The sequence below is a fragment of the Lissotriton helveticus genome, chromosome 1_2 (genome assembly GCF_964261635.1).
Source record: "Lissotriton helveticus chromosome 1_2, aLisHel1.1, whole genome shotgun sequence".
Lineage (NCBI taxonomy): Eukaryota > Metazoa > Chordata > Amphibia > Caudata > Salamandridae > Lissotriton > Lissotriton helveticus.
The window spans coordinates 459,203,538-459,217,760 of record NC_136058.1 but is presented as its reverse complement, the minus strand read 5'-3'; the positions used below and the strand labels follow the sequence as shown (position 1 = coordinate 459,217,760).

The 14,223-nt window shown below is 49.1% G+C and overlaps 3 protein-coding genes across 3 annotated transcripts in view; 1 reads left to right on the top strand and 2 right to left on the bottom strand.

Annotated features, from left to right (window-relative positions):
• The window catches only part of LOC144807732 (uncharacterized), a 770,734-nt gene that overhangs the window by 83,778 nt on the left and 672,733 nt on the right, over window positions 1-14,223 (top strand). The gene's annotated exons all lie outside the window — the stretch shown is intronic.
• The window catches only part of LOC144807730 (uncharacterized), a 105,787-nt gene that overhangs the window by 38,238 nt on the left and 53,326 nt on the right, over window positions 1-14,223 (bottom strand). The window lies entirely within an intron of this gene.
• On the bottom strand, window positions 1,998-6,835 carry LOC144807729 (uncharacterized). Its single transcript, XM_078673395.1, has one exon. It carries the CDS (start codon window positions 6,123-6,125, stop codon window positions 3,930-3,932), a length of 2,196 nt encoding a protein of 731 aa, XP_078529521.1. The 5' UTR covers window positions 6,126-6,835; the 3' UTR covers window positions 1,998-3,929.

Genomic DNA, 14,223 nt, shown 5'->3' with positions numbered 1-14,223 from the left:
ATGGTTCGAACTGCCCCCGGCCATCCTCCGCACATGCTCACTGTGACGTCGGATGGCCGGGGGACGTCCGACGCGCGCAACGGGTTAAAGCTGGCCATATGGCCAGAGTTGCGACACCTGAAGCACTTCCCTTGAAAATTCTTTGTGTTAAAGGGCCTTGAAGTGGTGCTCGATTTGGGTTTAACAAATCTATCCACCAGCACCTTGACATTAATGTTCTCCTTCTTATCACCTGAACTGTCTTTGCGTATAATATCAACACACGCTTTTGAAGGCTCGAGACTTTTGGCTATGGTCAGCACTTCTTAAAGCGATGGAGTGTCTTTTTGCCACAGGGCGTGTCCCGTTATGTCGAGGCCGCACCCCAAGATAAACTGATCTCTTAAGCGCGCCTCTGAAGCTGCACCAACATTGCACGTGGAAGCCAATTTGCACAAGGTAATTATGTACTGTTCCACCGTCTGTTCCTGCCTTTGCATTCTTATCCCAAAGTGATATCGTACAAGGACAGTACTCACTTTGGGGAGGTGGTGCAAGTCCAACTTTTTGATGCAGATCTAGTATTCATTAAGAGTGTCAGAGTCACTATCAGAGAGTTCAGGAAGGTGTTCAAAGAATTCTTGTCCCTCAGAGCCCAAACAATGCATTAACAGTGAGGCTTTCCTCTCTGCACTTAAGGAAGTGCCACAGACAGGAGCATAATGTGTGAAAACCTTCTTTCACTTCAGCCACGAGAGAGGTAGAACTCCTGGAGATGTCAACAAGAAGGGAGGGGCAGTGACATTTTGCATTATGTACGTACTAGGTTTTGACCTAGTTACTACTTAAGGGTGATCTTCAGTGATCTTTTTACAGTGCGCAATATCCACAAATGTCATAAGCTGCGCGCATCAGCGAAACTGTGTGAAGCTTCAGCAAGTAAACTTTAGGCCAATGCGTACAGTCCCATGAACTTTATTTGCTGTGGGCATCAGCGGAACCATCAGCCCGATTACTGATGGCACATATTTATACAGGGAGGAGTCACTTTAGTCTGGTTCTCAATTACATGTGTAGACGTGAGTCTGGTGGTGCCTGATAACTGAAAGGCACATATTTGTTTACATACATTTCCATATATGTCTGATTTATTATTCCTATTACAGCGCCTTCTACCTTGAGAAGGCTGTCCTAGACCAGTGTGTGGACAAAACCCATGCCGACAAATCAAGGACAAAGTGATTGGGACATGGTCTAGGGACACTAACAACAAATCCTACATCTAACCTCACATTTAACTGATGGAGAGCTATAAGCAACCTGAAGTGTAATACTGAGAAAAAGTAACCTGGAGAATTGCTGTAAATTAAAGCAAATTAAAAAAAGACGAATAAAGAACTACATAACCACAGCTGTGTGACCTGGAAGCCGATTGTTTCTCAATATAGCCCTAGTTTGTGATTACCTTACAGTGCTCACATTATCATCCGTGCTAGAAGAGATGGGAGCCTGGGGTGTCTGGTCACAGAAGCTCATTTACATACAAAGGGGGTGACAGCCTGTTCACAACGCACAGCACAACTTGTTTACGTAAAGTGCTTGTACACTGAACAGGGTAAAGTCTTGTGTCTCTTTTTTTCATTTCTTTAATATATATCCTGCACCTCGCTCTCTTCTTCTCTATCTCCCATTTCAATTCATCAAAAATTACTCAAATTCACTACTGCTTTATCAGCACGGCACAAGTCGGGGGTAGCCACAGTTTGAAGGGGTCCCCCCACTATTATCTAGAAACGGGACTCAGTTCCACCTAGATCCTTAGCCTGCGACTGATAATTGTTACTTTGTGCCCCAGCACTGCAGACACAGGCCTCTGAGTGTTTGTTTGTGTGAGAGGCGCAAGAGAGGAACAGAGAACGTGACAAAATTATCCCTTCTATTGCTTAATACATTGTAAATATGAAACACTTTGGGGCTTAGGGGCTGGATAAAGAATAAAGTCAGGAAACAAACACAAATTAAAAGCACATTTTATTTATTCGCTAAAAATTGTTTAAACATGTAATTAAGTTCCACATATCTGTTTAAAAATATTTACACTTTCAGTCATTTCCGAGTTTAGTTACAAATAGTGGGAATAACACATGATGTATAAAAACTGAAACCAAAAACGTATTTTACATTATTTTATGTTTTCTTGTTTTTTGTTTTTAAAACAGGCCGTCAACCGTTCATGTGAAAATTATTATAAGGGTCTGACACTACATGTGACGTCACTGTGATTTGCATATGATAATGGGCTCCTTCACTATTTTCCTTACTTGCGCCCAGTTGATTGGCATGACATGGGTCTATAGGTATTAAAAATAAACATATAAATAAGATGGAACTGTTTGCTTCAATAAAAAGATTCCCCCAAAAAATAAATAAACATATAAATTCACAGGTGTTCAGCCCGTTTCTCTGGTGATGTCACACACTGACATGTATTTGGCTGCTTCTTCTATTTTTAGGTGAGTACAAATAACGTGCCGTTCCCCCTCCTTCCATTTCTCTCTTTTTCTCCCCCTTTCTTTGTCTCTCTCGCTCTCTTTTTCTCTCCCACACACTCCTGTTAGCTTTAGCTTCATTAATGTCACTGCCACTTCTGGCATTCATACGACAAATCCTTCAGAACATTTGAGGACAAGGGACAATCAAGTGTAGAAGACGAGTTGCTAAGAGTGGAACGGATTGTCCTGGCACATATATGCTTTTGATGTGGGATTTTGCTATATCACCACATTCTTCAAACAGAGTCTCCTGCTTACAATGGCTCAATTCTGGTAAAAAGAAGAGTTTGGCAAGTCACAAAATGAATAGGGAGAGCCAAGTCGAAGAGGAGCCATGGATCACACTTAGTTAAAAGGCCCGAGGCACGAGTTGATCCATCAACCGATAACAGTCTGTAAAAGATGCAGCAAACGTTACTTAAAAAAAGGTATATGCTCTTTTATATCTACAAACAGGTTATTTCTTGAACACCTGTGCTTCACTACTTCATTACAGATACTGCAGTGGCATTTGTTAATATTAATACATGCATTTTAGCAATGAAGCTTCCATCTCAAGAGCCTTGACAACATGTCCACTCTGGGTGTGTTGGGTTTATAGGTTTTATCACTAATCCGACAAGTTAGCTGAAAATACCGCTGTTAGTCCCAGTATTGTTCAGTGTTGCTTTTACTGGTAGTGTGGTCAGGGGCGATTGAATGTTTTTTTTTGGATCTCTTCTTCACCAAATAAAAATCAACAATGATTCTTTTCTTTTAATCCACATTGTGCTTGTCTCCCACTGTGTATCCTGGTACATCATGTCACTTTGCTATGTGTACGGAAGTGAACAATCACTGGAAACAAACACTTTTATAATTCTGCAAATACTGTTATCTGTTTTTCTTCTTTACTGCTATTCGGGTCTTCTATTATCTGGTATTCCAATGTCCTACATAATTTGAATGTTATCTTATTCCGTAATTCATTCCTCTCACAATAACTACACTGTTCTGCTCTTGTCTGTGTCCTCAGATGGGTCAATATTATTTTTGATGTTCTTAAGTTCATTCCGGAGTCCCTGCATCTCTAGGATTATTTCCATGTGAGTTAAATGAAGAATTGTATTCACTGAGGGTTGTGTGGGATCGAAAATTGACAAAAGCACTTCTCACTTTCAGTGCCCTTCTATGTTTTCCCCCTGTGTGTTCGCTGATGACTTTGTAGCTCTGATATTCGACTAAAGCTCTTTCCACTTTAATGGAACTTGAATGGTTTTTCTCCAGTGTGAGTTCGCTGATGATACCTTAATGCTGAAGAGCCGAGAAAACTACTGTCACATTCACTACAATGATAGGGTTTTTCCCACGTGTGTGTTCGCTGATTACTTTGTAGGTCTGATAATTGACTAAAGCTCTTCACAGCTTCACTGCATTTAAATGGCTTTTCCCCTGTGTGTATTCGCTGATGACTTTGAAGGTTTGATAACTCACTAAAGCACTTTGCACATTCACTGAACTTGAATTGTTTTTCCCCGTGTGTGTTCCTTGATGACTTTGAAGGTGTGATAACTGACTAAAGCACTTTGCACATTCACTGCACTTGAATGGCTTTTCTCCTGTGTGTGTTCGCTGATGTCTTTGAAGGTTTGATAACTCACTAAAGCACTTTGCACATTCACTGCACTTGAATGGTTTTTCCCCCGTGTGTGTTCGCTGATGACTTTGAAGGTGTGATAACTGACTAAAGCACTTTGCACATTCACAGCACTTTAATGGTTTTTCTCCTGTGTGTGTTCGCTGATGATACCTTAATGCTGAAGAGTCACGAAAACTACTGTCACATTCACTACAATGATAGGGTTTTTTCCCTGTGTGTGTTCGCTGATGACTTTGTAGCTTTGATAAACGACTAAAGGTCTTCCCACGTTGATTGCACTTGAATGGTTTTTCTCCTGTGCGTGTTCCCTGATGATACCTTAATGATGAAGAGTCACGAAAACTACTGTCACATTCACTACAATGATAGGGTTTTTCCCCCGTGTGTGTTCGCTGATGACTTTGTAGGTATGATAATCGACTAAAGCTCTTCACACATTCACCACATTTAAATGGCGTTTCCCCTGTGTGTGTTCGCTGATGTCTTTGAAGGCTTGCTAAATGACTAAAGCAATTTTCACATTCACTGCACTTGAACTGTTTTTCCCCCGTGTGTGTTCGCTGATGACTTTGAAGGTATGATAACTGACTAAAGCACTTTGCACATTCACTGCACTTGAATGGCTTTTCCCCTGTGTGTGTTCGCTGATGTCTTCTAAGGTATGATAACTCACTAAAGCACTTTGCACATTCAGTGCACTTGAATGGGTTTTCCCCCGTATGTGTTCGCTGATGATTTTGTAGCTCTGATAATCGACTAAAGTTCTTCACACATTCACTGCATTTAAATGGCTTTTCCCCCGTGTGTGTTCGCTGATGCCTTTGAAGGCTTGATAAGTGACTAAAGCACTTTGCACATTCAGTGCACTTGAATGATTTTTCCCCCGTGTGAGTTCGCTGATGACTGTGTAGCTCTGATAATAGACTAAAGCTCTTAACACATTCACTGCAGTTGAATGGTTTTTCCCCTGTGTGTGTTCGATTATGTCCTTGAAGGCTTGATAAATGACTAAAGCACTTTGCACATTCAGTGCACTTGAATGGTTTTTCCCCTGTGTGTGTTCGATTATGTATTTGAAGGTGTGAAAACTGACTAAAGCACTTTGCACATTCACTGCACTTGAATGGCTTTTCTCCTGTGTGTGTTCGCTGATGTCTTCGAAGGCTTGATAACTCACTAAAGCACTTTGCACATTCACTGCACTTGAATGGTTTTTCCCCCGTGTGTGTTCGCTGATGATTTTGTAGCTTTGATAATTGTCTAAAGCTCTTCCCACATTCACTGCAGGTAAATGGCTTTCCCCCCGTGTGTGTTTGCTGATGACTTTGTAGGTTTGATAATAGACTAAAGCACTTTCCACATTCACTGCACTTGAATGGTTTTTCCCCTGTGTGTGTTCGATTATGTATCTGAAGGTGTGATAACTCACTAAAGCACTTTGCACATTCACTGCACTTGAATGGTTTTTCCCCCGTGCGTGTTCGCAGATGACTTTGTAGGTATGATAATCGACTGAAGCTCTTCACACATTCACTGCACTTGAATGGTTTTTCCCCTGTGTGTGTTCGATTATGTATCTTAAGGTGTGATAACTCACTAAAGCACTTTGCACATTCACTGCACTTGAATGGTTTTTCCCCCGTGTGTGTTCGCTGATGCCTTTGTAGGTATGATAATCGACTGAACCTCTTCACACATTCTCTGCATTTAAATGGCTTTTCCCCTGTGTGTGTTTGCTGATGTCTTTGAAGGCTTGATAAGTGACTAAAGCTCTTTACACATTCACTGCACTTGAATGTTTTTTCTCCAGTGTACGTGTGCTGATGAAGTTTGAGTAGTGATGTCAAACTAAAGCTCTTGCTGCATGTGTGTGATTCTTCTTTCTTGGTTAGTGTCTCTGAGTCGGGTATATATTTGTCTACATCACATGACTGAATTTCATGATGGGCCGACATGGCTGATAAAACACTTGTGTTTTTCTCACACACTTCATATGTGTGCAGTATTTCGCATGTTTGATTTCTGTTTTAACAATAAAATGCAATAGCCACCAAATATTTGCCACACTCCTAATACGTAGAAGGTGTCTTTGTAGGCGATTGTGCCTTTAGATTGGATTATGGCTATACACGCTTGCGGGTAAAAATGTATCTTCCTTCTGGCCGGTGCAAATCTGGACAGTCTGTTGCATTGTAGATATAAGAACTCCTCTTTCCTTTACCCGTCAGTTGTCTGGCTCCGCTCTGTTGTGCTCTTCTCTGGTTACTGTGGTTGGGCCACAAAGAGTTTACAATTCACATAGAGCACGGAATGATGGCTTGTCATCATTTTAAAAAACAGAGCACTGCGGTAATCACATCATACCGATCCGATGATCAAAGCTGGTGTTGGAGACTTGTTTATGCAGGAGGCGGTTTGTTATTGTTGTTGCCTTAATTTTCCTAAGGTCATTTCTTCGTCTTGTGGCGTGGAGGTGTACAGCTCAGACTCTTACAATCACTGAACTGCCCTTGATGCTTCATCCGGAATCTGTCAGTTTGTGTGCAGGTTCCCCTGTCGCCGACTGCGCTGATGTTTTCCTGAATACTGAAGCTCATTATTTCTGCTTTTATTGAAGATTTACAGCATTCGCTTCATTATTGATGGTCATTTCACACATTCAAGGCCTGTTTTCTGTTGGATGTAAAGATATTTACAATTACTAAATTAAAACATAATGGAATGAGAATTCACAATGTTTAACTGGTTGTAAAAGACATTTCGGGGGAGATTTTCTAAGTCTCCAAACAATGCAGCGCAGCGCCTCCCCCCCCCCCCCCGCGCAAGGCTGCGATGCGTGACAGGGCGGGAGCAGGAGAGCACCATATTTTCAAAGATATGGCTCTCTCCTTCCCTTTCCCTTGCGCTGGCACTAATTACAGCGGGCCTGCGCCATGCACACACCTTAGCACCAGAGCACTAGGGTGTGTGTGTGTGTGTGTGTGAGTGTCCAGCATAGGTTTTATACAGGAAGGATACCCTTCCTGTACAAAATACTATGCCTAGAAATGAAGAAAAGCTTTTCCCACTTTGTATCTGTGTTGCACAGTGCAGCGCGCATGCAAAGTCAGAAAAGGAAGGAGAAATTAAAGCATTTCTCCTTCCTTGCACCTAGTTTTGTGGTTGCACGGGAACACCCATGCACCACCCTTGGCAGGCCCCCATGGCACAAAGTAATGCGAAGCAGTGATATGCGATGCTTCACAGTACTTTTACGTTATTTGCTAGAAAGAAAATTAGGAAAAAAAGATTTTGCACTGTTTAGTGCCACTTTTGTGACGCAAACACGGTGCAAAATCTTAGTAAATCTCCCCCTTCTTCTTTACCGCCTTTGAAACTTAGCAAGGAATATATCTTCATACACAGATATTTAATTATAAGTTCTGTTGATCAGGTGATATCTTATTAATGTCTGAAAAGGAGGTGATTTACCAGGGTTTACAGAGTAAGGGCGCTCAGAGCACCCAAGTGCTTGAGGTATAGCGTAAGATAGACGCACATGGTCAAGATTTCATTTAAACAACAATAGATTTTAGAAAAAGAGATTGATCAGGCTGGGCTGTAAAATTTACAGTAACTTTTCACGAAGTATACAACAAAAGTAACTCCATTCACACACTTCTTCTCGTTTCTTTCCTATTCACTTAAGATCATCTCAAATGCCAACTCCTGTCTTCACCTTGTTGTTCATAAGTCACCTTTGACACTTTCACCAGCTCCCTTGGTTCAAGCATTTCTGGTTTCTTCTAACCTGGAAGACTGGAACATTAGTGTGAGTTGAGCGGGGTTTCCTATCACCATAACATCTCTCCATCTCCCTGAAACTAGTGCAGCTTACATCACCTGGTTCTGTCTCTGAAATACAACTTTAAAAAGCAAGTCTTTAGTTCTTTCTAAAGTAGATACATTGGGGGCGTGGCCAAGATGGCGGGCTGACAAGAAGCTCTTGCCGTGAGCTCCTGAGACCCCGGAGCCCTTGAACCGTCCTACGCCGCTGATCTCCCCCGGATTGAGCGGAGGAGAGGACGGACGCGGCTGTGAGCCCGGAGTGAGCTGGATGGAGCTTCCAGTGGCGCTGGAGCATAGCGCGACGCCTCGCTGCGCTGGTCCCTGGAGCAGGCGTGCATCACGGCTCCGACGCGGCCACGAGAGAGGGAGGTGGCGGCCAACCCACGGTGCCCCTGGGCCGTGGTGAGTCTCCGACCCCGCCGACCGTCGGGGTCCAGGGGTATACCCCTCCCGGACCGCCGGAGCACTCTTGAGGGTGGAGGAGACGACCGCGGAGGAGCCGCGCCTTCTGCAGCGGCCTGGGGGAGGAGCCAGCGTAGAGTCGCTACGCGATCCCGGGGATTGGCAGGGCCGAGAGGCCTAGCGGGCCGGAGATGCCGGCGGATTCCCTTCAGGGACCCCAGCTGTGAGGTGAGCCGTGTGGAGCCCCGGGGGACGCCTCTGACTGCCCAGCCGGTCCGCTTACAGTGGGGAGGATCCGAGAGCTGAGAACGGGAGACACCCACACTGAGCCTAGGCGGAGGAGCTGCAGCGCAATTCGGCGATCCTGCCTACCGCCGACCCATTGACCCCCGGGCCTACGCTGTGGTCCCAAGCTCACAGGGGGGCTTACCGGACCCGAGGACCGCCCCAGGGCCCTACGGACAATTGACCTACTAGCTGCAGTGGCACGACCCGGCCGGGAGAGGGCCTGCCCCGTATTGAGTCCCCCAGTGCGGCGGTGCGCGCCCGGACAGTTGCGAAGGGGTGGCGTCACGGCCAACAGCCTGGAGCCAGCGTGGTGGTCTGCTCCTAGGAAGTAGGGGTGCACTCGGAGGGTGTCGCTGTTGGACATTGGTCGATACCCCTTTCAGTCAACTGACTTGCAGTTGTGTATTGACTATTGCGCCCGTGCGTGGGACGCTGCCCCAGGGCCCTGGGACTCAACTGATCTAACCTGCAGCGGAGGTACCCCGAGCGAGGAACGCAGCTCCATCAACATACCGACGGCCTTCCTCCCCCTGCGACGCACCCCCGCCTCTGAGATGTCGGGCAATAGAGGGGGCAAGAAAGGAGAGCGCACCCTGCCCGAAATGCTGGGCAGAAGCGCCCCAAGACAGGACAGGTCCCAGCCAGCACCGAGCCCTTCGACTAGCTCTCGAGGGGCGGAGGGGGGTGAGCCTCCGGTCACCAGGTCTTTTCTGGAGTCGCTGTTTAGCACCCTCAGGGAGGACTTTCAGGCGCTGAAACAAGAGGTGGCTGGCGAGGTCCGAGAGGTGAGGAGAGAAGTCGACTCGCTTGGAGAACGTGTCTCCACCATGGAGGACGCTAATCAATCACGGGACGAGGAGATCGTGCACCTGCAGCAGGAAGTACTGCGGCTTAGAGACCAACAGATCGACCTCCAGGCCCACGCCGAAGATCTCGAGAATAGGTCCAGGCGCAACAACATCAGGGTCAGGGGCGTTCCGTCTAAAGAAGAGGGGGAAGACACAGCAGCCTACCTAAGGGACCTGTTTCGCGACATACTGGGCGAACCGGGAGACTTCCCAGTGAGAATCGACAGGGCACATAGAGTTGGACTCCCGCGTCGAGCCTCGGCGCCGCCCCCAGATATCTTGGCCTTTTTACCGGATTTTCCTCTGAAGGAGCGGATCCTGCGCGAGGCACGTCAAAAACACCCGGTGAGCTTCCGAGGTCAACAACTAGCTTTGTTTCAAGACTTATCCACGATCACGTTGCAGAAACGCAAGTCCTTCAAGATTGCTACGGACTTTCTGCGAGAGCACGACACGCAGTACTCTTGGGGCCATCCTTTCAGGCTTATTTTCCGATGGAACGGAACGCTGCATCAAATGCGATCCCTTCAAGACACGTGCGGTGTGCTGGGTATCACCGCTGCAGATGATGATGTACCGACACCCCGCCGCCGCAATTCCAGAGAGGGATGGCAAACGGTTCGACGGCGCCGATCCACGCTCCCGCCTCCTCGACCGGACTCTCCCACGATTAGAGCGGAAATGGACAGCGCCATACGGGAGGTATCCGGCACCACGTCGTCTAGTGACACGGCCCTGACGGCCTGAGCAACATCCGGGGGGAGATCGTCTTGGCATCATCGACATTGCAGGTTCGAGGGTTCTGGGGGGAGGGGGGGATCCGGGGGGGCACCGGTGGTGGCTGGACGTCCACTCGAACACTTTTCCACAGACTTGTCCGCTAGGGACTGGACTGGGACAATGGAGGTTTCTGCAAAGTTGGGGCCGGGGCTGCAGGGAGAGGGAGGGGAGGCGGGTAGGGCTCTGGACGGGAGATGGGGATACGGAGAGTTGGGGGGTTCGGGGACTGTTTGGGGAGTTGGGGTGGGGGGGATTCGGGGTTTGGGCTGTGCCACATTTGATTTCTGCCGCGCTTGCTATGTCCTAATGTCACTTTCCTGGGGCGGGGTGAGGACTACTCAAGGGGGGATCCAGATTTCGCGCTGGGTTGATGCCCTAATTCCTTGTTGCTGCTCCTGCCTTGTCCTTCCTCTGCAGGGCCAGTGGGCGATGTATCGTGCTAGTTGTGTGTGGCTTTTGTTCCGACCCACATTGCCGGCTTGTACTAGACCCCCTGTTACTTCAGGCCCACTTAGCGCCACTCTTACGATGTTTCTTCATGGCTCTTAGAATTGTCACTCTTAATGTCAAGGGGTTAAATAATTCGGTCAAACGCAGAGCAATATTGTCCCTCCTCGAGAGTACCCAGGCGGACATCTGCCTATTGCAAGAGACTCACTTGTTGGCCCGAGACTGTCCCAGATTGCGGTCTCCAAGGTTTCCGGTGCAGCTCTTTTCCTCCGGGGCTACTAAGAAGGCGGGAGTGGCTATCTTGATGTCCAGGAGGTTTAAAGGGGAGGTTTTGCACAAGGTCGCAGAGCAAAAGGGGAGACTCCTGGCTTACAGGGTTAAGGTAGGGAGATTTCTATTCACTGTGGGCTCAGTATATAGCACCAATGACCGTCAGGATTTGTTTTTACAGTCTGCCCTGGCAGACATCACGACTACCCCAGATAGGCACATAATCATTGGGGGCGATCTGAATATGGTCTTTAACTCGTCCCTAGACAGGTCCACACAGCGCCACCCACACACCGGGGAATTTTCACAGTTGAGTAACTCCCACCTAGGGGATCTGGACATACATGATCTTTGGAGACGCCTGCACCCCACTACACAGGCCTATTCCTACTACTCCCACGCACATAGGACATATGCGAGGCTGGATTATCTCCTGGTTACGGGGCCGATGGCGGAATTGGCGTCCGCTTCTGAGATAGGGGTCCTCTCGTTGTCTGATCACGCTCCGGTGACGGGGTCCTTCCAACTGCCGCCGGAACCCCAGTCTCGCGGGGTCTGGCGCCTCCGGGACACCCTGTTACACAGACCAGCGATACTGAAACAGGTGCGCACTGCGATTGCTGAGTTCCGGGAACACAATGAGAACGACGATACCTCCCGAGCAACGCAGTGGGCAGCCCTGAAAGCGGTGCTTCGGGGTGAATTTATCGCCATCTCCTCGGCGGAGAATAGGGACCGCCAACGGAAAAGGGACGAACTCACTGATACCGTACGGGAGCTGGAACAGATGCATCGGAGGACGGGGGCCCCCAGAGTATGGAGGCAACTCAAAGCGGCCCGGAAGCTCCTTTCCGCGCTCGACATGGATAGAGCGGAATATGCGGCGCTGCGCATGAAACATGCGTACTACACCGGTGGTGACCGCTGCGGCCGACTGCTGGCGAATAAACTTCGGGTGCAGCATCTGCACCAACGGGTTACGGAGTTGTCCACCCCTGGCGGTTCATTGGCCACGGAGGACCACCGGATCGCAGACGGATTCCGCCGTTATTATGCCGACCTGTACGCGGGTGAGGCCCCCTCGGCCTCAGCTGGGACCGATTACCTCGCGTCGGTCGACCTCCCTGTTCTCACATCGGAACAGGCGGAACACTTGGAGTGGGACATCCGGCCGGAGGAAGTGATTAGTGCTATCTCCCGCCTCAAGCATGGGAAGGCCCCGGGTCCCGACGGTTACACCCCGCTTTTCTATAAAATATTCTGTTCAGAGCTGGTGCCGCTGTTGACGCGGCTCTTTAACTCCTTTGCCAAGCCTGGGGCCATCCCTCCGGATCTCCTACGAGCCACGGTGACGGTTATCCCTAAGCCTGGGAAGGACCGGACCGAATGTGCCTCTTACCGGCCGATCTCGCTACTCAATGTGGACCTCAAGCTCTACACTGGGATTCTGGCGGCGCGTCTGGCACCGCACTTGCCGGGACTTGTGGACCCAGATCAGGCCGGGTTTGTCCCGGGCCGACAGATGGTGGACAACACTAAAAGAGTGATCCACGTCCTGGAGAAGGCCTCCCGTATCCCCGGTGAGCGCATGCTGCTCTCGGTTGACGCGGAGAAGGCGTTCGACCGGGTGCATTGGCCATACCTGGAGCAGGTGCTTTGCAAGTTGGGTATAGGAGAGAAGTTCCGCACCCTCATATTTAATTGTTACAAATCTCCTACGGCGATAGTGAGAGTGAATGGCTGCAACTCTGACCGATTCGCGATAGAGAGAGGGACCAGACAGGGGTGCCCACTCTCCCCACTGCTCTTCGCTCTTTACATGGAGCCTTTTGCTCAGAGGATTCGGCGCAATCCGGAGGTGACTGGCGTCCGGATGGGGGGCTACACCCACACTATCAGTTTGTATGCGGATGATGTGATTTTAATGCTTGATAACCCGAGGGAGTCGCTCCCCGCTTGCATTGCCGAGATGGACGCCTTCGCCGCAGTGGCGGGTTTTAAAATGAACATGAGAAAGTCGGCGGCCCTTGACATCTCGCTCGCCTCTGCTACGCGGCTTGAGCTGCAGGGTAACTTCCCCATGCGATGGTCTGGAGATCTGATCCCATACCTTGGGGTACTACTGGCGCCCTCTCTGCCTGCCATGGTTACTGCTAACTACGCGGCCTTGGGCAGGAAAATGAAGGAGGAATTGCTCTGTTGGAGCAAAGGTACGCTATCCTTGTTGGGACGGATCGCCGCGGTCAAGATGACCCTCTTGCCGCAGGTACTGTACCTGTTCCGGGCCTTACCACTCCAGCCGCCGAAGGGATGGATACGTCAGGCTCAGACCGATATTGCACGGTTTGTCTGGCAGGGCCGTAAACCCAGACTCAGGAGGGCCCTGTCTACACTGGCACCCGAGTCCGGTGGTCTGGGCATTCCGGACCTCCACAAATATTTCCAGGCAGCGCAGCTGCGGTACCTGGTTGAATGGAGCAAATGGGAGTCTGACAGACACTGGTTGTTCCAGGATCAGGCGGTGGCGGGCAGGACTCTACAAGAGATACCTTTCCTTCGCAGGAGTCACTGACCCCCCAATCTCTATGCGTCCTTTGTCACCCAGGTCCCGCTCCGTGTCTGGGACGCGGTGAATATTAAACACGACCTTACCACCTTCCCGTCACCGCTTACTCCGCTGGTGGGGAATCCCGACTTTTGACCCGGGACGGAACCTGGAGCGTTCTCGCTTTGGCAGGTAGCTAGATGCTGCGCACTGTTCCATATCTATGGCTCTGAAGGTGCTGTGCCGTTTGAAGACCTTCGCCGGGAATATCACCTGCCTGAGACCGAGCGTATGCGATATTTGCAAGTACGCCATTGGGCGCTTCAGCCGCAGGTGCGGGAGCTGGCCGATCGGAAACTTACTCCGTACGAGATGTGGCTGGCAACGCGCTCCTCGGATGCCAAGCTCATTTCTGACATATATCGACTCTTGCAACCCCCCCCTTACCACATCCATAACCCCGGGAGGGCTCGCTGGGAACGAGAGCTGGGGAGGGAACTGAGTCATAGGGAATGGGATGACATCTCCTACCTAGCGCGTCATTCCGCATACCACACTGGGCTCACAGAGACCTTCACTAAGATATCTACATACTGGTACTACACGCCCCAGAGGCTACACGAAATGAATCATCACATCCCG